The sequence below is a fragment of the Mastomys coucha genome, unplaced genomic scaffold (assembly GCF_008632895.1).
Source record: "Mastomys coucha isolate ucsf_1 unplaced genomic scaffold, UCSF_Mcou_1 pScaffold9, whole genome shotgun sequence".
Classification (NCBI taxonomy): domain Eukaryota; kingdom Metazoa; phylum Chordata; class Mammalia; order Rodentia; family Muridae; genus Mastomys; species Mastomys coucha.
In genome coordinates this window covers 16,962,387-16,987,018 of record NW_022196915.1, presented here as the reverse complement: position 1 = coordinate 16,987,018, position 24,632 = coordinate 16,962,387, and the positions used below count along the sequence as shown (strand labels likewise).

The window sequence follows — 24,632 nt, the reverse complement described above, 5'->3', positions numbered from 1 at the left end:
ACTTTCTAGCTACTGTATTATCCTGTAGTCACAGACATTCATATGTATGCATTCTTTTTAACATGGGATAGTTGGGCAGACATCTCTTTGGGATGCATTAATTTAAAAACCCTGAGCCAATTTTCCCAGGCTCTGAGAAGAGAAGCAGCTATGGTAGGATTGTGCTGCTGGGAGGAGAACTGGAAGAAGACAAATAGGAAGGCTCCAAACACAAACACACAACAGAAACTGAGCAGGTTACAGGACAATGATCACCCCCATTCAAGTGAAATAGAAACATCCTTAAAGAAATTTACCTTCGGTATACAAATAACGTCCCTTCTATATCAGTCTTCTCCTGTAACAGAAGATAACTCTGTAAGTTTTCCAGAAATAATTCAATGCTAAATGGTCTCAGGGAAGCATCAACACTTTCAGGGCAACTTGTCTTGTTCACTGTGAAATCAATTGTCTAGGTGCTCTTGGGAATGCATTAAGGCACTTCCTGGTGAGTGAGCTCCAGTTTTGGATCATAAGAAGCTCCATATCCCCACTGTTGGACTGTAAGTTCAAGCACTACGCCCAGCTTTCTATGTGAATACCTCAGGTTCTCATGCTTGGGAGGCAAGCACTTCATCCACTGAGCTGTCTTTTTAGCCTCCAAATTAATCACTTTTGAAAAGGTAAAGCAAGTCTACTTTTTAAAAATTTAAATAAATTGTGTATCCATTTAACCTTGTATTTATGTAAGTGTACACAATGTCCAATCCAACAATATGTCTGCATCTGTAGCACATGTCTATTTTCATCAGTAAGGAACATATAAAGGAAAAAAAAAACCCCAAATTAGCTTTACTTATTTTTTTATGTATTAAGGTTTTTTTTTTTTTCAATTAAAATAGGTGCAGGGATGTTTTGTCAGCACATGTATCTTTGTAACACATGTGTTTGTGGAGCTTATAGAGGGCATCAGAGAGCATTGGATTCCTTGGAACTGGAGTGACAGATGGATATAAACCATCATGGGAGTGTTGGAAACTGAGCCAGGTCCGTGGGAAGAGCAGCAAATGCTCTTAGCTACTACTAAGCCATCTCTCCATCCCCAGCTTTATATTTGCAAACACAAAAACCTTTCAACTAGGTATCTTAATATTCTAGTCAAGGTATCGTGTATTGCAACTTAAAAAAACAAAAACCAAACCACAATAAAAGCAAAACAAAACAAACTTAAGCAGTCTATCGAAGTTTATAGAAAAAGAATGGAAACTTTCTTCAAAAGTGATAGCAGGGTTGAACTCAGAGCCTGGGGGGTTCATGATGCACAGCTGTGTACCACTGAGCTTAATATCTACCCTCCGGAAATTTTCTTTCTTTCTTTCATTCTTTCTTTCTTTCTCTTCTTTCTTTTTTTTTCTTTAAGATTTATTTATTTATTATATGTAAGTACACTGTAGCTGTCTTCAGACAACCCCGGAAGAGGGAGTCAGATCTCATTATGGATGATTGTGAGCCATCATGTGGTTGCTGGGATTTGAACTCAGGACCTTTGGAAGAGCAGTCCGTGCTCTTACTCACTGAGCCATCTCTCCAGCCCTGGAAATTTTTTTGTAAGATACTTTGTTTCATTTTTGGAGAATTTAGGGATATTTTGAGGAGTTATACATTTTGCAGTTACCAAACACAATTTATTATTTTCAGAACTTTGTTAAGAATCATGGATAGAGGCCGGGCGGTGGTGGCGCACACCTTTGATCCCAGCGCTTGGGAAGCAGAGGCAGGCGGATTTCTGAGTTCGAGGCCAGCCTGGTCTACAGAGTGAGTTCCAGGACAGCCAGGGCTATACAGAGAAACCCTGTCTCGAAAAACCAAAAAAAAAAAAAAAAAAAAAAAAAAAAAAAAAAAAAAAAGGAATCATGGATAGAAACCATTCTCTGCCTTAGGCAAATTTGGTAGAGTTTTAAAATAAACACCTGAAAATGTGATTAAGAAATTGTAACCTGGGTTGGGTATTTAGCCCAATGGTAGAGGAACAGTGCCTTGAGTTTCTATACTACAAGAAATAAAACAAGAAAATATAACAGTATTCTTTCTTTTGCTACAACAGAGTTTAGTCGGGTTTTAAGCACAGGTGTAGTGCTTTAATGTTCTAAAACTAAATAAAAGTGTGACGCTTTTTATAGCTGGATGAATAAATAAGGAAAAGGCGATCACAAGAAAATGGGACATGTAAACAGGTGCTTTGAGTTGAGGTTTACTAGAATCAGTGAATAGACAATGTAACTTCTGCAACTCCCTGCCACTCACAAAATCCAAAAAGAACTCAGAAGTGAGCCATTAAAGCTCCCATCACTGTTCTCTTTTTCTTGCAAACGTCTCCAAGGAATCAAATTCTTACTGAAGTAGCCCTGAAATTTTCCCTCAAATTCTGGTGATACAAAGTAGTTCGACTAAAGCTGGACTAACTCCTGAAACTGATTTTTAAGCTTCAAATCCAAATGGTCACATTTAGGTCGGCGGAGGAAGAGGGGTGAATTTTGCTATCAAGTACATATAATGTAGCTAAGAGTTCTCAAAGTCTCAAACACAGGTTTTCAATCAGTTGTTAAAAAAAATTAACTTGTCTCGTATCCTGCCCATGCAACCTCAAGTCCCCAGAACCGACCCCAAAAGACTGATCCTGCCTCATTCCTCTCTTCCTTCCGATTTCCCTACTATGTCTCTGGTCTACTCCTTCCGCTTCATTCCTCCAAATCCGCGTGCCCCGTCACCTCTTTGGCTCTGGACGGGCCTTTGGGAGAGGTTCTAGCCTCGCCTTTGCGGTCCTAGACTTCTGCTTCGCTCCCCCACCCCCAATCCTAAGCTGTCTGCGCGGTCCCTTTAAGAGGGGGCAGCGGCCAGGCTGGCGTTCTCCTCGGCTGGGCCTCACTCACCCACTGGTTGGCTTTGGGGCAGAAAGTGTACAGGGCGACCTGGCCCGTGAGGTCTGCGATGCTGGTGATATAGGGGTCGTGTTGTTTCAAGGCCGCCAGACTCATCTCTTGCTCAGCTCGACTCAACAACTCCATCTTGGATCTCAGAGCCGAGCCCCTCCGGCGGGGGCGGACTGTAGAACAGGAAAGTGCCATCCAGGCAAAGTTCCCCCAGCTCAGTCAGCCCTGTACTTCCGCCTATCGGCCCGGCCTTGCCGAGACTGGTACTTCAGCTAATCTCATCCGCTGCTCCTATGCCCTGGGAGCCTGGTTCCGATTTTCTTAGGTCCGCTTCTGCCGGAAGATACAGGCAGACGTCCGCGCCTGCGCGGTGGAGCCGCGGCGAGCTGATAGTCCCGAGTCCTCTCTCACCTGGCGGGATCTGAGCCGGTTCCTTGAGTGTTCCTGACTCCTACCACTGAGGCCGCACCCCAGCGCATTCTCTATCTCTAGTTCCAGCGCAGAATCGAAATGCTTGCTGCTGTGGACGTGAGGTCTCCACGCACCATTTAGAAAACTCAGACCAAGTGAGGAAGGGATGCTGAACGTTACTTCCGACCTCAGGGTGCATCTTCACTCTTAACAGTTTGGTAACTTTTGAAAGAAATGTTTCAAAGCAGCCAAACTAGCCTGCCTGGAACTACACTAGACTTGGCCTACCCTCATTTGCTCGTCTTTTTTTCTCATCTGAGCCCCAGATAAATATTTCTATTGTTCTGTAAAGACTTCTATTACTTAAAGTAATAGGGAGGTCGCTTTTAAAAAGAAAACATTTATTGGGCATCTTAAGGGGCCAAGGACTACTAAAAAGTAAAGCAAAGTGCTCAGCCTGTTTTCGTTGAGTTGCTTAAAAAAAAACATCGTTTTTCTTTATTGAAGATGTCTCAGCACTAATGAATGTTTTTGAAGGAATAGACTTTACATTTTCTCAAAGTACCGTCACATATTTGTCTTGCTTGTGGTTTTACATACTAATGGAAGGGCAAACTTTACGTTCTCGACAGAACCACGAAGCAACTACAAAAGCTGGGACAGCAACCTATCGTTTATTCACCCTTCGCTTATGTCACATTCATTGATCTTATAGAGTGGTTGCCACTTCCGAGCTTCCAACTCTTGGCTCTAGGAGAAACTAAAAGCAAGCAAACAACCCCATGTAGACATTTCTCTTTGAATTCCAGAGGATGGAGTCCTAACTTCCGTCTGAACCAGGAAAGGTGGTGAAGGAACTCTTAACCAGTTCCAGCGTGACAGGAATGGCTCTGGCAGGCCGTGCCCTTCTCCCCTATTCCTTCTGCCTTGCTAAAAACTGTTAGATTATATTCCTAACACTAGCCTAATAGGTCTATTCCCTAATTTAGCCACTTCTTTCTCCTGAGGCTGACTGCTAAGGTCCAGCTATCAAAGTATTGAAGTCCAGCAATCAAAAGCCCCATTTGGTTCACCTAATTAACATGCCCAATTAAAATTAAACAATCCTAATGTGGGGTTTCCCCTTTTCCCTTTTTAAACAGCCGTTTGCCCATGGGCCACACCTGCCCTTTCATCCAGAGGCAGCCCTTTGTTGTTTCCCCTCCCCAAATATCTCTCACTCCTATCCTCCCTGCCCCGTTGTTTTCTTCCCCTTTGTCCTCTTTTTTTCTCTCTTATCTTTGTCCATTATCCATGTTCTCTGTCCCTCTGGGGCACATAAATCTCTGTGCTAAGAACATGATGGTCTTGGGGTGTCTTGAGCTGACTTCTGACATTGGCTTCAGGTAGGAAGGCTTCTAGAAGGGGGTGCGGTTTGAACTGGTGCTTTAGATGAGTAGGTGTTCTTTGGGAAAGTAAAGTAAGGGCTGAGATTTGCATCATGGTCCAGGGTGAGGTGGGAACCTAGCATTTAAATGATGCTGAATTATCAGCCTGTAGGAGAAGGAGTGAGTGGCTCACAATTCCACGCTAGTAAGTAGTATTCTGGGATACTGGGATCCTTTGCTCCACATTCAGGCTGCCTTTTACCCAGTGGTGGAGGGCTGGAGCCCATTACTTTCTGTACCTTCAGTTTCCCTCTGCATGCTAATTTTAGTATGTTATTTAAGATTTTATTTATATACGTGCACATGTGTTGGTATAAGTTTATGCTGACATAAGTGTGCAGGGGTGTCTGCAGAGACCAGAAGAGAGGGCTGAGCATATTGGAGCTTAAGTGATAGGCATTTGTGAACCTCTAGACATGAGTACTCGGGTTATCTGTCAGAGAAGGCTGCTCAGACATGGGTGTAAGCCAATAAAAAAACCAATCTTTATTAGCTGGCTGGCAACTACACTGGGTATTTGGGATTCCAGTGTAGCACTGAGCCTTTCTCAGGGTCAGCTTTTAAGTACAAAAACCACATTCTGAGTTGACATACTTCAGTTAACAAGAACAGTTAGCCAGATAGAACTACAGAAGCTAAAAAACAAGGTTAGTACCTTTTGAGACTTTCCCAGAACTATATGGACTTTGATGATTTAGGTCTTTGTTTTAGTTTTGGCAGATAGCTGTTTTTAACAAAATCTCAATCACTTGATTTTACCAGTGAAGACGCAGGAGCCAGAATACTGGGGTGAAAGCTGGCTAGCTCAGAGAGGCAGAGAAAGCACCCAGCTGACCTTCCTCTTCAGCTGACATCCCAGAACAAATTCCCCCTCTCATATCTCTAAAAACCTCTTTCAAACTGAATGTCCCTCCCTTCTACTTCCTGTTCATCTCTTTAGTCCATCCTTCTGACTCCCTCTTAATCTCTATGTTTTTTTCTAAATAACCCTGTGTTCACTTTTTGTCAACTGGTTGCTTGTTCCAACTTTTGACCTATGGTTGACTTTATTTAATCCTGTTTATAATATTGAAGCAGAAAGCTCTTGGATTAAAGGTGTATGCTAAGGCTGAGCCACACCACAACTAAAAACAGGTTTTCCCAGTAAATAACATAATCTAGGGATTCACAATGTACTCAAATATCCTGCAACAGGTGGTGCTGCCTATGTGCTGAGTTCCACAGCCTGAATGATTTTTTTTTGTTGTTGTTTTTTCTCTGTCTTTCTTTCTTTCTTTCTTTCTTTCTTTCTTTCTTTCTTTCTTTCTTTCTTTCTTTCTTTTTTTGAGACAGGGTTTCTCTGTATAGGCTGGCTGTCCTGGAACTCAACTTTGTAGACCAGGCTGGCCTCGAACTCAGAAATCCGCTTGGCTCTGCCTCCCAAGTGCTGGGATTAAAGGCGTGTGTCACCACTGCCCAGCCTGAATGATATTTCCATCATGGAGTTGGTTGTGTTAAGGTCTGGGGACCTGCCAAGGTCTAGGCCCCTGTAGAGGCCCTTTAACAGTTGAGCAATCTCTCCAGCCCTTCATATAGTATTTTAAATTAGGTATTGAATTCAGAGACACACCTGATACTGCCTTTAGCTTTTTTTTCTTATGTAGACTTTTCTACATAATAATAATCCAAGATATTTCCTTTTGTTGTGGGATGTTGATCCCCATGCACTATTGAACTGTTGCTGTCCTAAAACCAGAGTAGCTGTGATTACTGATGAGACCCTCACAAGATTGGACCCACTAACACATTCCCTTGGAGGGAAGGGAGGACTCATAAGTGGTCAAGAGACTACCTTCGAGGCCTGGCAGAAGCCCAAGGGAGGAACTGTTGCGGATAATCCTTCATCCACGCACCTGTAAGTAAGCAAGTCAGACCTGGGGGCTGGGACCACTACTTCTTTAGTTTCTTGTTTGTGTCTATAGGAAGTAAACAGATGCATGTTCAAGTCTCCAGGAAAAGCTCATGTAACGCCTCTTAATACACTATTTTGGATTAAGCAAGGCTAGACTTGTGAAATAGAGCATGCTGCTTTGCTTTCAAGGCAAGGTCTTGCTGAAGAGCCCAAGCTAGCCTGAAACTCACCAGTTAGGCTGGGCTGGCTGGTGGATGAGGCCCAGAACATCCTATATATGCCTCTCTAGAACTAGGATTATAAATCTACCACCACACCTGACATTTTTATATGAGTTCTTAAGTTAGAATGTAGGTCCTTATGAATGTAGGTTTTTAATGAGCCAATTCCTTAGCCCTGTTATTATTGTTATTATTTTGAGATTAGTCTGGTCTTGAACTAATTATATGTATCAGATTGATTTCAAACTTGTGATTCAGAAGGCCTCTGCCTCCTGAATGATGAGATTACAGGTTTGTGTTTCCACACGTGGCTGCAATAATTAAAAAAAAAAAGAAACTAAAAATGCAGTCAATCCCACCCCTCCTCTATGCTGAGCTACTTTGTGGTAAAATATGAAACTTGCTTGCTGATGTTCAGTTTTAATTGGCAAGACATTTTGTCACATCAACCGTAAGTGAAATTAGGACATTGCCATTTAAAAGTATGGGGTCAAGCTGGGTGTAGTGGTGTGCAACCACTGTAGTTCTAGCTACTCAGAATTCTGAGACAGAATTTTTGGGGCAGAGGCCGGCAGATTTACTGTGAGTTTGAGGCCAGACTGGTCTGCATAAAGTAAATGATAGGGTCTTATGCAAAGGATGCTGGAGTACAGATCATCCAAGTAGAGAACTGTCTTCCAGTTCCAAAGCTAACATCTGTATAACTTTGTTAATGAGTTAAGCATTCTCAGTTTCCCAGTGTGAAATCCTGAAGCCTTGCCATGGTCTCGGAGATACCGCTCCGTTTGATGTGCCTGCTCATGGGACCATGATCTCACCTTTCCTCCCTCCCCACACCCGTTACTTGCCCCCGTCTATATCTCTGACTCTTCTCTCTTACTGTTTTTCTCTCTGTGTGCCCTCCCCCCATATATGTTCATGTATGTGGCAAGTGGATATTCATGCGTGTGCATGTGGGGCCCAGAGGTAGAAATCAGATGTTGCTCACTCTCTTATTTCTTGAGACAGGGTCTCTCAGTCAACCATGAGCTCCCTAGTTTGGCTAGGCTGCATGGCCAGTGAACCCTGGGGATTCCCCTCTATTCCCATCCTTAACACTGGGATTATAGGCATGCTCCCATGCCTGCGTTTTTTATGTGGGTTCTGGGGATTGAACTCAGACCTTTATGCTTGTTTGACAAACACTGAGCCATACTTCTAGGCATCGCCACCCTCTCTTTTGAAGCAAGTCTCTATATATAGTTCAAGTTGGCCTGCAACTTGCTATATAGCCTAGGGTACCCGTGGGTCTCCCTGCCTTTGTGCATTGTCGGCTGATTCAGTCCACAAGGACAAAGGGATCAGAGTGGGGGTGGGGGTGGGAGGGTAGGAAGGTTCAGAAGCCTTGAGTACATACAGTGAATGACCATACTGGGAGCAGCATTCAGTAGCCAGATCAACTTAGCGTGATTCAAGGCTTATAAAGTTTTGGGGACTAAGAATAGGAACATACAGAATAGGCAAAGGTCATTGGCTGGGGGCTTAGGGTATCCAGAATGTCTCACACAGGGAAGCATTTCAGGAATCTCAGGTGCTGGCTGAACAGGTTCTTAACTGGAGAAAGGAAATTGGTCCTGTAATCTAATTGAGGCTATGTGGCATTCTTCAGGTAGAGGCATATGTGTGAGCTTAGAATTCCCTAGACAAGGTCAGAGGAGGAGAAGGCCCACTAATGAAGGAAGTCTTCCATTATGTGCTGAGCCCCAGAAGGCTATCCTATCAATGGTAGAGATTGACCTTAATTAGCAGAGTTTCCCCACAGGTAGCTATCAACTCTTATTCCTCCTGGTTCGGTTCGGGGTTCTCAGTGCTGGGAGCAAAGGTGACGATCCCCACCACACCCAGAAGCGTTCATTATCTACCTGTGATAATAAAAATTCAAGAGAAGAGACAGTAATTTTAGCTCTAGCAAGGTTTTTGCTTATCTTGATGCCTGATTCACTTGTACTAACATATTTTTACTCTTGGCTTGCATGCTTTCTGAAAGCAAACATGCTATTTCTAATGTAGCCCAGCGCAGCCACTCAGCCCCCTTTCAATACATCACCTTTCCCCACGTGTGATTTTTGTCTCCTTTTCCCTTTATCTGTCTCACCCCAGTTCCCCTGCTTAAAATTTTTTAAGGCTTATTCTCAAAGTATCTGCCTATTTCTGTTTTTATTTTTGAGAAGAGAATTGAAAGCTAGCTTTCCCAAGGTCACCTCACTATTCATTTGCTGAGGTGGGATTTGTGTCTTTTTTAGCTCTGGTGTCCAGGTAGATCATGTTCTTGCTACCATTCTGTGTGGCTCGCTCTTGAATTACACCACCTACATGTGAGTGAAACTTGTTACCCCTGTGCTGCTCCTCACTGGTGCCTGTTTTAATTCCATCTGTGTGATTGTTATCTAAGAGGTTGCAAGCTTATTATGAGGTTCATAATTTAGTCCTTACAGGATACTTAAGAGTGATTATTTCATATCCTCTTAAGGTGTCGAGCTTTTGTATTTTAAAGTATTTTATAAAAGTGTTTTGCTTTTTAATATGGGGTTCCACATTTTTTTTGCTTGGGATGATCATATTGTTTCCACCTCAGTTTCTAAAGTAGTTGGAACTACAGGTACCATGCCTACTGCATTCAAGTATAGTTTTTTTTTTTTTTTTTAAAAGGTGATAAGTGTTAAAGTTAAGAATTAGAGTTCTGCTATGTGAAGTGGTCTAGGCTGTTGGTTTTGGAGTAGAAATTCATGTTTTGTTACTGGGGAGACAGCTCAATCAGCAAAGTGTCTGTCTTCAAAGCATGAGGACCTGAGTTCCATTTCAGAACTCGAGTTAAAAAAAAACCCTGAGCCTAGTGGCTCATGTTCATAGTCCCAGCTACAGGGAGACAGAGACAGGTAGATCCCTGGGGCTAGCTGGCTCAGTCTGTCTAGATGAACTCCAGGCCAACAAGAGACACCATTTCAAAATACAAAGTGGGGGTGACTCTCCTTTGAGAGACCTATACACATTCCTGGGTGAGTCTAACTTTGTTGATAAGTGCTGAGACTCTGTACTGAAATCTCTTAAACAAAACATCAAAGAACACAAGGTATATGGCACTTGAAGAAGTATACCCTAAGTTGACCACTGACTTTGACACTATGTGCACGCCTCACAACACGTATACACACACACACACACACACACACACACACACACACACACAGGGTAAGGCTGGGGGCATGGGAAAGACAGAAAGAAGATAAGACAACATTAGAACACCATTTTCTTGATCCACTGATTTCCAGGCAAAATTACACTTCACATAGTACTTTTGATAGAAAAGTGGAAACTTATGCTTTTTACTGTCACTTAACCCAACAGAATGTGTCTGCCAGCAGTGTCACAGCATTGTCCTAAATAATAGCAACACAGTCAGCTGACAGACCGTCACCAAGATGGTGCACAGTTACATATGTTAATAAGCTCTCAATATAGAGACTATATACAGAATTGTCACCTGCATAGAAAGAAAAGAGTCCCAAGGCATGAGGAAACTGGTTGACTTGCCTATGGCAGAGATTGATTTCAGGCCAAGGACAGGTCTGCTCGTCTTTTTCCATTGTGATAGGCAGCTTCTTTGGTTTAGATGTGGCTCCTGTGGCCCAATTCTGTGACTGTGAGAGGAGGTGAAGAGCCCATGGCCTTCCATATTTCTTATATCTCCTTCCTTTAGTGGGGACAGGCTACAGTGGTGAGGCTCTAAAGGACCTCATAACGTAGGAAGTAAAGACTGTGAACCTGAGTCAGCACGTGGAGGCGCCAGCGTGGGGCAAGGGAGTGTCCTTCTCCAGCTGCTCTGAGTGAAGGGAGGCCTGTTAGGTTTGAGGTATATACATGTTGGGCCTCCTTTTTACTCAAATTGTTAAGAAATTCGGCATCAAACCCCTACTCTGGTTGGGCAGAGTGGTGCACACCTGTAATCCCAGCCAGGAAGCTGAAGTAGGCAGCTCTCTGAGTTTAGGGCTAGCCTAGTCTACAGAGCAAGTTCCATGCCAGCCAGGAATACACAGAGAGACCCTATCACAAAAACAAACAAGCAAAAAAACCCCAACCACCAAGAAAAAAAAGTCCACTCTGAAGTGAAATAGAAATTAAGCAAATGACTTACCAGAACATATTGCTTTGACAATAAGTCAACATTTGCAAAGAACTCCAGTCATAGATCTGCATTTACAATTAGTTGCAGCCACAGATTTGCAGAGTCATAAAGTGGCTAAAGAGAGAAAAAAATTCTGTCTACCCCATTAAGCAATTGATTTTGCATTTGCATCATGAGGCAATCTGCTAAGCAGAGGGGGAGGTTGTCATTTAAAATTTGCTTTTCCATGTCGACGCCACAGACACTCTCAGAATACCTTTGACTCTCCTTTTTCCTCAGGCAAATTAAAATGTGTTTCTAAGAGAACACGGTAGGGAGAATGTGATTAAAGGTGCCGTTTTTCTGTGTCAGTTCTGGAAACTGCAGGCTCCTCCCTTGGCTCCGAAGAACGGTCGCTTACACTTCCTCTGTTCAGAGTCTTCTTGTGTCCCAAGTTTTACACATCCGTTACACGCTTAACAACATTTGTTTTCCTAACCAAATTAACATGATTTGTCTAACATTTGTTTTTAATTCACTTAATGAGTTTTAGCTGAAGACTGATCGTCAGATCCACGGCCTATTGACAAGCTGTTGGATGCCTATGGATTGAATTTGCCCAAGAACTCGGATAGGTTGACTTATTTATCTTCACCATACTCTACTACTCTGAGATAAAATCACAGTGTCTCGTTCTTTACATACTCAATTTTTTTTTCTGTCTTAATTTGGATTTTTAACATAGGTTTACTTGGAGCAAAGCCGATATAAGATGTGTGGAATCTTTCTTAGACGAACCAGTCATATGATATTTTTTTGGAGTAAGCATATTTTGTTTAGCTTGAATTAATTTATCCTGGGAGTACAAGATTTAGAAAATTCTTTTTCTAACTCACTTGCACTGACATAAATTAATGTGAAACAGGATGTATTAAAGCTCACTTTGAGTTACTGAGATGGTACAATTCTGTGGCATTGTATCACAGTGGAACTGTCATAATATGAAAAAAAAATTTTGCTCACCTGTATGTTGCCTGTAGCCTTGAACTTAAGGAAGAGTACCTGTTCTAGACCTTGAAGAGGAGTCCAGTATTCACATATAAGGAGAAGGGCATAAATTATGCTTTGCCATCCAATAAGCACTGACTTAAAATATAATAGAATAACCAATTTCTCTTGCACAATAAGGTTATCTCCACTACTGTGATAACAGACTTAACTAGGTCAGGCTAGTGGTTCTCTTTACATTGCTCAAGAACAGAAGAAGGATTAAAAATGTATGCTATCACCTCCTAGAAACAATGATCTGGGGCAGGAATGTAATAAAATACCTGCTCTCCTGTGTCGTCCCACGCCTCTCACTTTGTGCTTACTCTTGCACAATGCCTTCAGAAGCTCTAGAAACCATTTGCAAAGATGAAGATTTACAACCACCAAGAACATTTTTGCTGAAAATCCAGGAGCAGATGGTATAAAGGTAATGTTAAAATAAGGACCAAATAGAATTATGTTTTCTGTTCCCCACATGTTTGAATATACCATATAAATGCCTTTCCAGTAAACTTATTTGAAAGATACAGGATAGTTACTGTATAAAATATTCTAGCAGCTAAAAACTACCAAAATTTTTTCATAAAAAAAGCTTTTTGGAAAAGGCACTTGTTAATGTTTCTTTAACATTTAGACATTTCTCAGTCTTTTATTTATTTTTTTGAGGAATGTTCTAAAACTACATTTATTTCTATAATGTTCAATGTCAAAAAGAAGTTAAGAGAACTGTTTAGTAGTATATGCAGCTTTGTCTTAAGAAGTTTTGTGGAACTGGAATTTCTTATTTGTAAAGGTAAATGTGCCTGAAGTGTTGTTGACATAAATGGCTGCTTTCTGGTAGAGAAGTTGTTTCCTTTTCAGTGACTCTGTTTCCTCTCTTTCCCTTGATGGGCTCTCAGTGTGCAACAATGAAGCACAGGAGAACCACATAGTTTCACACCTTCCTTTTGTCTGCTTGAGCTCAATCTCTACTGAGAACTGAGACTTGAGTGGAAAAAAATATACCCATCCTTAGTTTGTAATAATGGAACATACACAAAATTCTATTTATTTATTTATTTATTTATTTATTTATTGAGACAAGGTTTCTCTGTATATCCCTGGTTGTCCTGGAACTCACTCTGTAGACCATGCTGGCCTTGAACTCAGAAATCTGCCTGCCTCTGCCTCTGCCTCTGCTGGGATTAAAGGTGTGCGCCACCACCACCCTGCCTTTTTTTATTTTTAAATTCTTTGCGCACATGTGTTGTATACATGAGTGTGTGCCATGTATGTGCAGGTATGCCTGTGAAGGCCAGAGGTCAATACCAATGTCTTCTATCGTTCTTTACCTTAGTCTCTGAGATAGGATCTCTCACTGAACCTCACATTTACTGACTGGTAGACAGGCTGGCCAGTGAGCACCCCTTCACCCCACGTTCTCCATCCTCTGCCTCCCGGTGCTGAGATTACAGGCAGATACCACCATGCCTGCCTTTCTGCATGACTACTGGGGTTGCCTGCTTGTACCCACTGAACTGTTTGTGGTTTTTTTGTTTGTTTGTTTATTTTTTTGTTTTGTTTGTTTGTTTTCCTTTTGGCACTACTGGGGATTGAGCCCAAGGCCTCATGCGCTAGGCAGACACTCTTTCCTCTGAGATGTATCTTAGTCCTATGTAAACAGAATTCTTAAATGTTTGAGGTTCAACTATTGGTGGAAAGCCACTGAGACATCTGTCATACCAAAGAAACGGAGCCTTGTAGCTTCTAATCTAACAATAGATCAGCAGAATGGAATTGTCACTGAATATTTTCTTATTTTGAGACAGAGCCTTACTCTGTACTTTAGGTTGGCCTGGAACTCACTATGCAGTCTAGGCTGTCCTTGAACTTGAGATGCTCTTGCTGCTCAGCGTCCTGAGTGTGGAGAGTCCACCTAGAAGCCACCATGCTCAGCTTCAGATGTGTAATTTTAGTGTTGTGTCTTATCATGCCTTCTCAAGAGGAGCAAGGAGTCTTTCTTCTTCTCAAAGGTACTGATTGCTTTTTCAAAGTTTGAATAGCATCTTTTCTGATAGGAAGAGAAAGGTCTTTTAAAAATATATCATTAACTATAAAAAGATCCACACCTTGGATTTCTGTCCTTGCAAACTGGTGACTGTATAGCAGAAACAGTTTTCAGAGGCAAAGTTGATAAATTTATCTTTCTTTTTAAGGTTGGTGGAGGGTCAACCTGTTAGCATGATGAAAAAGTTCTCTCTCAGGCCTCTTTTATTAAGGTTCTAATGCATCCCAGCTTTTTAAAATTAGGGTTCTAATTCCATTCACTCATGCCCTTATCACCTCCCAGATGCCCCACCTCCAAACATTGCTGCTTTGGGGATTGTTCTGACAGCATGTTACTATGTAGCCTTGGCTGGCCTGCGACTGCTCTGCATACCAGGCTGGCCTGCAACTCAGAGTTTCACTGCTTCTGGGGTTAAAGATATGCACCACCATTACCCGGAAGGATTAAGTTTTAATTTAAGAATTTTGAGGAATAACAACCTTTCAGACCATAGTAAATCCACATATACTAGATCTACCTCATCCACAGGACCGCAGGGACAAAACACAGTCATTGGCTATGGCTACGGTGGCCTCTTCATCATCTTCTGCTTTGGGGTTCCCTATCTCCTAAACAATGATGAGGAGAAAATAGCATTTTGAAAGTGGAGGGGAAACAACAGGCCCATGTTCCTTTCAGTTCCTACATAGGTTTTGAATTCAGTTTTATTAAAACTGTCACCATCATGGACATGCATATGCTAAGTTACTGATTTTAAACCAAGTCCCCCAAAGTCTTAACAGAGTGCAGGAGATTGGGTAACCTGAACAGACAAGAGGGATATCCTGGTTTGTATTTCTGGAGGCTGGATAGACTGGCCACACCTGCAGAGGGCCTCACACTATTTCAGCTCATGGTGAGAAAAATAGAAGGCTATACATAAGAGTGGACAAAGGGCTAGATGCTCAAGATTGCTCACCTATCCCACAAGAACCCACTTACATTCTCCATACCCATGACCCAAGTGCCTCCTCGTAGGCCCCAGGTTGCCTAACTAACCTTGCCAGGTTGAGGCATTAAGTATCGGAGGCATGAAAACATAGTTAAAGCAAAGGAATAGGCAGCAAACTAGACTGAACATTAGTTGTTATGTTAACGAGCTGTTAGCCTCGTTATCCACAGGCTGAACTGGGATCTCAGCTCTTTGGCTTTCTAGGTATCACTTAGCACCATAAACCAATTCAAATAAAATCATGGTGATCTAGAGGACCATTCCAAGGCAATATGTACACTACCCCAGCTACTCCATCATTCATGGTGAATAGTCTACCAAAGTATGAAAGATGGTTTTGGTTTTGTGCTGTCAGAGTAATGGAGCTGGGTTGTGGAGCAAGAAAGGAGAAATGAATGAACAGTAGTATGGTGGTTTTGAATATGGTTGGCCCAAGGAGTGGCTGTGTTAGGAGGTGTGGCCATTTGGAGTAGGGGTGTGGCTTGTTGGAAGAAGTGTGTCATTGTGGGGGTGGGCTTTGAGACCCTCTTTCTAACCGCCTGAAAGAGGCAGTCCTCTCCTGGCTGCTTTCAGATGAAGATGTAGAACTCTCAGCTCCTCCTGCACCATCCTGCCTGGACGCTGCCATGCTCCCCCCTTGATGATAATAAACTGAATCTCTGAACCTGTAAGCCAGCCACAATTAAATGTTGTCCTTGTAAGAGTTGCCTTGGCCCTGGTGTCTCTTCACAGCAATGGAAACACTAACCAAGACAAATAGTCTCCATAAAACTTTATCAGGTTGCAAAGGAACTTTGGGAAGTTTTTCTGAAGGAGATACCCCATTGATTTAACTCTGAATGTCGTGTCTGGATCTTGCTTTGCTTTGTGCTGGGTTTAGTCCTTTTTTTTTTTTTTTAATGGAGCTAATTCTGGATATCTAGGGAGCTGCTGATCCAATCTGTGACTAGCTAGTATCTTTGCTTTTTGCCTTCTTCTTGGTACTTCTTTGCTCATGAAGGTAATTAGGAGTTGTCAAAAAGGGAAAACCAGCATTACAAAGCAGTGCACAGTAAGTCTAAGGACATAATACTGGTGATAAGTGTCTAGAGTAGTGCTGCTCAGCCTTCCCAATGCCGTGACCCTTTAGTACAGTTCCTCATGCTGTGGTGACCCTAACCATAACATTATTTTTGTTGTTATTTTATAACTGTAATTTTGCTACTGTTAGGAATCATAATGTAAATATATGATCTGTGACCCCTCCCAAAGGGGTAGCGACCCACAGGTTGAGAACCACCGGACTAGCTGATCCCTCAGGGAAGCCATCCTAGGGGAGGGAGCAGCAGGGACAGATTAGGGATGAGGGTGAGAGAGCTGAGAGCAGAAAAAGCCAAATCTCATTTTTCTTTATGCTTTTGTTTAAGAGAAAAGCACACAGGTTCTCTTTGGGGTGATGTTCCTGAATAATATTTTTTTCTCTTAAAAAAAGTGCATTACAGGGCTGGAGAGATGGCCCAAAGGTTAAGAGCACTTGCTATTCTTGCAGAGGACCCAGTTTTGGTTCTCATTACCCACATGGTGGCTCACAATAGTCTGTAACTCTAGTTCTAGGGAATCCTATGCCCTCCCTAGGCACTGAGCATGCATATGTACACACACACACACACACACACATACACACACACATGCAAAACATCTTTAAAAATGTTTCAAAATGCATATGTGCATATTTATGTATGTGTGGGTATATATGTTTGTGTGTGTATGTATGTATATGTGTGTGTGTGTGTGTGTGTATGTATATGTATAAGAGAGAGAGCAATTGAGTGTGCATGAATGTACATATATGTGTAAGCCAGTTAACAATCTTAGTGTCATCTTTAGAAGTGACATCCACCTCTTTGGCCCAAACATTACCAATTAGCTAAGCCAGTCTAGCTGGCCAACGAGCTCTGGGAATCCTCCAGTCCTCACCTCCCCAGCCAGTACTAGGGTTCTGAGTGTGTACATATGTGTCACCATACCTGACATTTCTGCATGGGTGCTAGGGATTGAACTCAAGCCTTCCTATTTTTGAGGCAAGGACTTTACTAACTTGCTGATTGTAGTTTCTCCAGTGGAGTTTTTTTGTTTTTTTTTTTTTTTTTTTTTTTTTTTTTTTAGACAGGGTCTCATATAGCACAGGATGGCTTTGATTCTCTTATGTAGTTGAGGATGACTTTGAACTTCTGTTCCTCTTGCCTTTACCTCCCAAATTCATAGGTTGCAGGTATATACCACCATACGTGTCCCTTGAATAGTAATTCTTAGGACATTCTTGGAAAGAATATTTTTCTCTTCCCCCTATTTGACAGACTGTGATGGTTTGAATATGCTCAGCCCAGGAAGTAGCTCTATTAGAAGGTGTGGCCCTGTTGGAGTAGGTGTGGCCTTGTTGGAGGAAGTGTGCCACTGTGGGTGTGGGATTTAAGACCTTCATCCTAGCAGCCTTCAGATGAAGATGTAAAACTCTCAGCTCCTCCTGCACCATGCCTACCTGGATGCTGCTATGCTCCCATCTTGATGATAATGGATTGAACCTCTGAACCTGTAAGCCAGCCTCAATTAAATGACTTGCATTGGTCATGGTGTCTGTTCATAGCAGTAAAACCCTAACCAAGACACAGAGTAAGGCAGCATCTCATCTCACTAATGGCTTTCAGATACCCAGCACCAAAGCTTTCTAAGTCTGAATTGGATCCCTCCACCTGATGGCTGGCAGCTTAGGAGAAGCCACATAGCTTCTCTAGATCTGTTTTCTCATTCAAAAGCTACAGGATTAAAAATAACCACATCCTAGGACATTGAAAAATTTGCCCAAGTTAGGAAAATATAAGCAAATTAACATCAGGGTTCATTCAATAATGAGGTCCTCTTCCCCATGGCTGGACCATAGGGGTGGACTTGTATAACAAGTAGGAGGCGCCTAGCACAGCTCCTGGCACTAGGTGGAAAACACGGTAAGCTGAAATGCCTGTTTCTGGAATACAGTTCAGCCTTCTTGCAAACCCCTGCCTCATGTCTCTTGGGTGGCTATTCGGACACCTTCACTTCTGTCTGAGCAGTAGATGGGGGCACTGCGGTTCACACTTCCCATACTTCACAACCCACGGCCCTCAAGTGCCTCTTAACACATGCCAGCTGCTAAGAGAAAGGATATCAGGTTAGGACTGAAAAAAACGCTGAGTCTGTGCATCTGTGTGAAAAAGTGAGGACATTTGTTAGCCAAGGACAAATGCATATTGCTAGGTAACAGGAAGCACCCAGTGAGCTGGTCCAGCACAGAGTGACAGCAATTTTTCTTAGGCATGTTTTTTTCCAGATGGACTTCTAAAATCCAGGAACAGTACAATCAGATAGGGAAGGCAGGCCAGTGAAGCCTGCTTTTCACAGCCGATGGATTTGGAGAATGGCTTTCCATGCTCATTAGTCAGGACTATTTACTAAGAAAGAAGTAAATAAGAGAATCTGAATCTGAATTTGGAGTTTGTTTTTAGACTAGAAATTGAAGAAAAGTAAGGGCTGTATTATTACAGCCTTCTTATACGCTAAATAACACAGAGATGGCTCAATGCTTAAGGGCACTTGCTGCTCTTGCAGATGACCCAAGTTTGGTTCCCAGCACCAACAAGGCAGTTCACAACCATCTACCTCTAGTCCCAGGGGATCTGACACTTTTCTGGCCTTTGAAGGCACCAGATATTCTTGTGGTCCACATACATACATGCACGTAAAAATACTAATTCACACAAAATAATAGTTTTCGAAACAAAGCTAACCCTAGTTCAGTGGGAACTGGGTAAGTCACAGCAGGTCTTATGATCTCATGACTGAGGTTTTTGTTGAAGTGTACCAACAACAAGAGCAATAGACAACCAATGGGAAACTATTTTTGATCAAAGAAGCAGATCCAACATCCTTCTCTTCTCTGTTAACATCTGCTGCCCCTCCGTGGGAGGAGCTTTTGTGTGGTTCTGAAAGTTTGCTCAAGTGTGTAATCTCTATACCACAGTCTTCTATTTCCTCTTAGCACTCAGTGGAGAGGGCATTCATATTAGAGAAGTGCTTACCTTTGAGAGGTAAAGCAGAGTTGGTGTTGGGGACAAGAGACAAAAGGTCTCAGAGGTGAGAGAATTCCATTTGCATTACAGTTGTGTCTGTCCCCCCCACCCCACCCCCGCCCCCAATCTCATTCAACAGTGAAAAGAAGGCTCATCTCTCTGAAATATTTGAAACACTTACTGTTTTGAGCCTTTGGCTTGGGACATGAGACTGTCACCTGGCTAGAAGCTTTATTTTTATTTTTGCTTGTGTGTGTGTGTGTGTGTGTGTGTGTGTGAGTGCGTGCGAACCATAAGATGGTGTCAGACCCTCTGCAGCTTGCTTTACATGTAGCTGTGAGCTGCCTGATGGATGTGTTGGGAACTGAACTTAGGTCCTCTGGGAGAGCAGCAAGTACTCCTAACGACTGCGCCATCTCTCCAGGCCCTGGCAGTCCTTTATCTATGTAAGGAAGAAAGATGCTATACTATTTTGCTGTTACTTAATGATGGTTCTATGTGTTGATTTCACTTGGATGGAGGCTTATGACTGTTCAGAAAAGGACCCCCTGATTGAAAAAACAGTAGAAGAAAGGATTTTCTTTAGGGAGTATTTTGCCTGCCTGAAGCCACAGGGTGAAGTCTGTCTGTCCCCAAAGTTTATTTTATGTCTCATGGTAAATGACTAATTGACATAATGAATCCTGTGTACATTTGGCTTCTCCTTACTAGAAACAAAACTGACTCCTTGTGTGGTTTGATTTTTAGTGTAGGCAAAGATTGGCATTAAGCAATTACTGTATAGTCTAGGTCCAAACTCGATTTAATATCTTTAAATTGAGTTAACATTAATTAATTAATTAATTTATTATTTTACACTCCAGATTTTATCCCCCCTTCCCATTCACCCTCCTACTGTTTCACATCTCATACCTCCTCCTTAAACTTCTGTCTCCATGAGAATGTCCCCACCCTCCATCCCCCCAAACATTATTTTTAAAAATAAAGTCTTACTATTGTAACTCTACAGGCATGCATACCCACAACTGACTCTGAATTACATTTTTAATGGAAAATTTAATGAATTTGATTTGTATTTTTGAGACAAGAGATCCTGCAGTCCAGGCTGGCCTACAGCTCTCTATATAGCTAAGGATAGCCTTGAACTTGTTATTCTCCTGCCTCTATCTCCTTCCCTCATAGTTTCTGGGATTACATACAGGAGCATACCATTGTTTAGGTCTGTCTGTCTGTCTTCCTTCCCCAAGGGATTGGACTGCGAGCTTCACACATGCTAGGCAAACTTTCTACTATTGGTCTCTACGTCTAGCTAAAGCCTTCTTGAACTATGCATTTTGACAGAATCTTCTGAAGTTCAGAATAGTCTCAATTTCCTTTGTTGCTGAGTCTGTCCTCTCGTGCCTCATCCTCCTAGGAACTGGCATTATTGGCATGTGCTGCTGGCACTCAATATTTTTTAATCTTTTATTCTTTCATACATTATTCCACCTCCCTCCACTCCTCCCAGTCCCTCCTCCTGCCTCCCCTCTCTCTCATATAAATTCCTCCTCTGTTTCCCTTAAAAAAAAAAAAAAACAAAAAAAACAAAAAACAAAAACCAGAAAGAATAGGCCTCCCGTGGATATCCAACTAAGTGGGAGGAAGGGGGTCCCAAGTACAGGAAAAAGAGCCAGACACCCTCCTTCCACTGTTAGGAGGCTCACAAGAATGCCAAGCTACACAAACATAGAGTATATGTAGCGGACCTAGCTCAGACCCATACAGGGTTAGTGTTTGTTTGTGTTTCAGTCTCTGTGAGCCCCATGAGCTCTTAGTTGATTCTGTGGGCTGTGTTCTTGTAGTGCCGTTGACCCCTCTGGCTCCTACAATCTTTCTTCCCTATTTTCTGTGGGGCTCCCTAAGCTCTACCTAATGTTTGGATGTGGGTCTCTGCATCTGCTCCCACCAGTTGCTGGATGATGCCCCTTTGATGACAACTGGGCTAGACTCTGATCTATGAGTATAGCAGAATCTCATTAGGAATAATTTCATTGACTTTTTTTTCATTCATATTGGTTCTGTTCTGGGTCTCTGGGCCGTCCTACCTCTGGTTCTTGGTCATCTAGGCAGTGTCAGGGGACTGCCCCTCCTCTTCCCACACCACCTCCTCCTCCATCTCAGAGTTTTCTGGTTGTGATAACTGAAATTATAATGAGATATCCTTAAACTACCAGATGGAAGAACCAATAAAGACACACATTACGTTAGGGTGTGATGGTCTTAATTCAGATGAAATGTTTCCTAAAAACTGATGGACTCTGAGGACAAAATGTATCCTCGCAGAAGATACAATGTATGGGAACTGTGGAGCTGCGGGCGGAAATGTCACCTGAATGCCACTGGGGGGCGCAGTGGTACAGTGAGTAAGAGGAAGCCGGCGTCTACAGCTACCTTAATTTCGGCTCCCTTGAGACTTCCAACAGGTCGCTTCATCTTATTCTGGGTCAGTTTCCTTATTTGCAAAATAGAGATATTCTTTTCTCACTGTATTTTGATAAGACTTAGATACGATAAAGTTCAAAGCACTCTTAAAAAGTGCACTGTGGCCATTCAAATAAATGGGCTGGTGAGGACTTCCAAGATAGGAAACGATAAAGGGCAAGGTAGAGAATTGGAGTATCTTGGGTTTATGTATAAATTTTAATTCAACTATTTATAAGAGGTGTATGGTTTTTTCTTTTTTCTTGAAAGACAAAGGACTATGGTTATCTACAGAGAATAAAACTGCATGGTAGGGGAAGTTCCTACTTATTATTATGTCTATTGAAAAGAGAAACAGGGTATCTGGGCAGTGGGACTATGGACTTTGATTTATGTATTATTTCCTCTTTAAAAAGCTAAACATAATTTTTAAAAATCACAGGCCCTGTGGTAGATTTTTTTTTCTTTTTCTTTTGGTAGAGATATTATTGGTAAAGAGTAATCATGGTCCCCAGAGAAAGCAATCTATTCAAGGACGAGTCCCTAAGCACAGGAAGTGCTTCAGGTTCATGTCTTGTGATCCCTTGAATGTAGCAAGCTAGGTGACAGTTTTCTCTGCTAAGAAATCCCTTACTCTGGCATAATATTGTTGGGAGATCAACGTGTTGGCTGTGCTTGAGGGAGCTGCCTGATGCTCACATTAGAACACTGGTCCAGAAAATTCCCCTTTCCCACAGGTCTCCTTTTGTCCCATCTCTTGGCTGTCTTGTACTGTCTTCTTTGCTGGTTCTTCTCCCCATTGACTCTCCTCTATCTCTCTATCAACCTGTGTGTGTGTGTGTGTGTGTGTGTGTGTGTGTGTGTGTGTGTGTGTGAGTGTGTGTGAGTGTGTAAGCCAGAGGACAGCTTTGGATAGTATTCTTTAGGTGCCATCCAGTTATTTATTTATTTATGTTTGTTTTTGGAGACAGGGTCTCTTAATGGCCTGAAACTGTCCAAGTAGACTCGACCTGTCTTCGCCTCCCCAGTGCTAGGGTTACAGGTGCAGGCTGCCACATCTTGAGGTTTTTCCTGGGGAATCAAACTCAGGTATTTGTTCTTGCAAAGCAAGCATCTTACTAAGCATCCTTCCCAGCTACTACTAAAATTTTTTAAGAATCTATTTGAACCAGGATTCAATGCCTGATCTGGATTCTGATGTTTGTATCCTTGTGGGATAGATAAACAGCCAGAGCTGGAGGTTGACTAGTGTGATCTTGGGGAGGCATGGGGCTGGATGACTTCAGAAGTGGTGGGTGGTGTCTTCTTCCATCAGAAGGCTTGTAAAGTCTTGTGAGATAGATGCATTAATTCATGAAAGGTCTCCGAATGCTGGTGTATGTGGACTAGTTAGAATGGCCTCTTAAGGGAGATATTTACCACCATTTACTAGTGGGGACTCATTGAAGAACTTTGGACAGAAAAGACAAGATAATTCCCCCCCCCTTTATTTACCAGTCTCAAAATAGTGAGTTTGATTTGAGCTCCTTGTTGGTGAGCCTTCGTGAACACATTTCAGCATAGCAGGTTTGTGTTGTTACACCACAGCTGTTAACATCCGTGCTCTGAGGTCACCATTGTCTCACCTCCTTCTCTTCAAACTAGTGGCCACCAGCAGCTCTGTCAGACTGGCCATGGCTACATCCTATGGTCAAGCCCGAGGCTTCACCTTTTTGCATATACCAAAACAAGAGACCTAATTTCTATACCATGCTACTCACTTTTTAAAAGCATGCAACTTTAGCAGTTTTTCTTTTTCTTTTTTGGAGACAGGTTTCTTTCTGTAGCCCAGGCTAGCCTTAACTTTATGGTCCTCCTGAGTGTTGGGCTCATAGGTACAAACCACCACATCCAGCTAGGTTTTTCATTCACTCATAAGTCTGTAGATACATCAGCAGTTATTTTCCCAGAATATTTTCCTAATCTCCAAAGGCTACGTCAGATTCACTATGCATTACTCTAGTTCTCCGCTCCAGCTCTCGGTAACCATTGACCCACTGCCCGGAAACCTGACATCTCTGTAATGAGATCCTTGTGCATATGACCTTGATTTCCCACCTTTATCAGGGACAGGCCCCCTCTCTTTCCTGTGCCTCCCGTCTTGGGGTACAGCTCTCAGTTTTCTTCCATGCTTCCTCCTTATCTCCCTATCCTCTTAATGTTTAGGAGCCTTTACCCCTCAGCTGAGAGATCTCTTTTTCACAGCACTCCCCAGGCACCCCCAAGCTCATAGATTTAAATACTGTACATTGCCATTAACTCCTACACTTGATCTTAGCCAGGAAATGACATCATCAACTCCTAAATTTATATTCCTAGCAAGGACTTTTCCCTTTACTTCCAGTACTTTTTGTTCATCTCCTCTCTGCTGTCCAACATGCACTGCACAGTCAGCATGCCCAGAACTGACCTTGGGGATCACCCCCTGCCCCCAATACCTTCTGCTCACAGCTGTTTCTCTAGGTGCTTGGCTTAGAAACTTAGCAGCCATGCCTTACTTCTTCACAACCCCCCCCCCCCTCCGGCCCTCACCCCCTGCATTGCATCTATGTCACATTCTGCTGGTTCTTCTTCCAACATGTACCCAGAACCTAGTTCAGTTCCTCATTTTGTTCCTTGATGCTTGCTATGCTTATGGAAGCCTATCTATTTTCATGTGTGTTGTGTGGATGTAGTGTATATAAAGGTGTGTGTGTGTGTGTGTGTGTGTGTGTGTGTCAGTGTGTGTGTCTGTGTGTGTCTGTGTGTGTATGTATGTATGTGTGTGTGTGTACACGTGCGTGTGTATGTATGCATGTATGTGTATGTGTGTGTATGTATGTGTGTGTATGTGTATGTGTGTATGTGTGTATGTGTATGTGTATGTATGTGTGTGTGTATGTGTGTGTATGTATGTGTGTGTATGTTTATGTGTGTATGTGTATGTGTGTGTGTGTGTATGTGTGTGTGTTTAGACAGGCTGG

General features: G+C 42.5%; 2 protein-coding genes across 2 annotated transcripts in view; one reads left to right on the top strand and one right to left on the bottom strand.

Moving 5' to 3' along the window:
- The window catches only part of Dcp1a (decapping mRNA 1A), a 49,006-nt gene extending 45,834 nt beyond the window's left edge, over nucleotides 1-3,172 (bottom strand). The window contains exons 1-2 of the mRNA XM_031362616.1: nucleotides 2,910-3,172; nucleotides 297-337 (exon numbers count right to left, since the gene is read on the bottom strand). Coding sequence (XP_031218476.1) covers nucleotides 297-337; nucleotides 2,910-3,104 — 236 coding nt within the window. The 5' untranslated portion in view covers nucleotides 3,105-3,172. The remainder of the gene's footprint in view (nucleotides 1-296; nucleotides 338-2,909) is intronic.
- A 3,020-nt stretch (nucleotides 3,173-6,192) lies between these two features.
- The window catches only part of Cacna1d (calcium voltage-gated channel subunit alpha1 D), a 445,956-nt gene continuing 427,516 nt past the window's right edge, over nucleotides 6,193-24,632 (top strand). The window contains exon 1 of the mRNA XM_031361254.1: nucleotides 6,193-6,641. The gene's annotated coding sequence lies outside the window, so the exon portion shown is untranslated. The remainder of the gene's footprint in view (nucleotides 6,642-24,632) is intronic.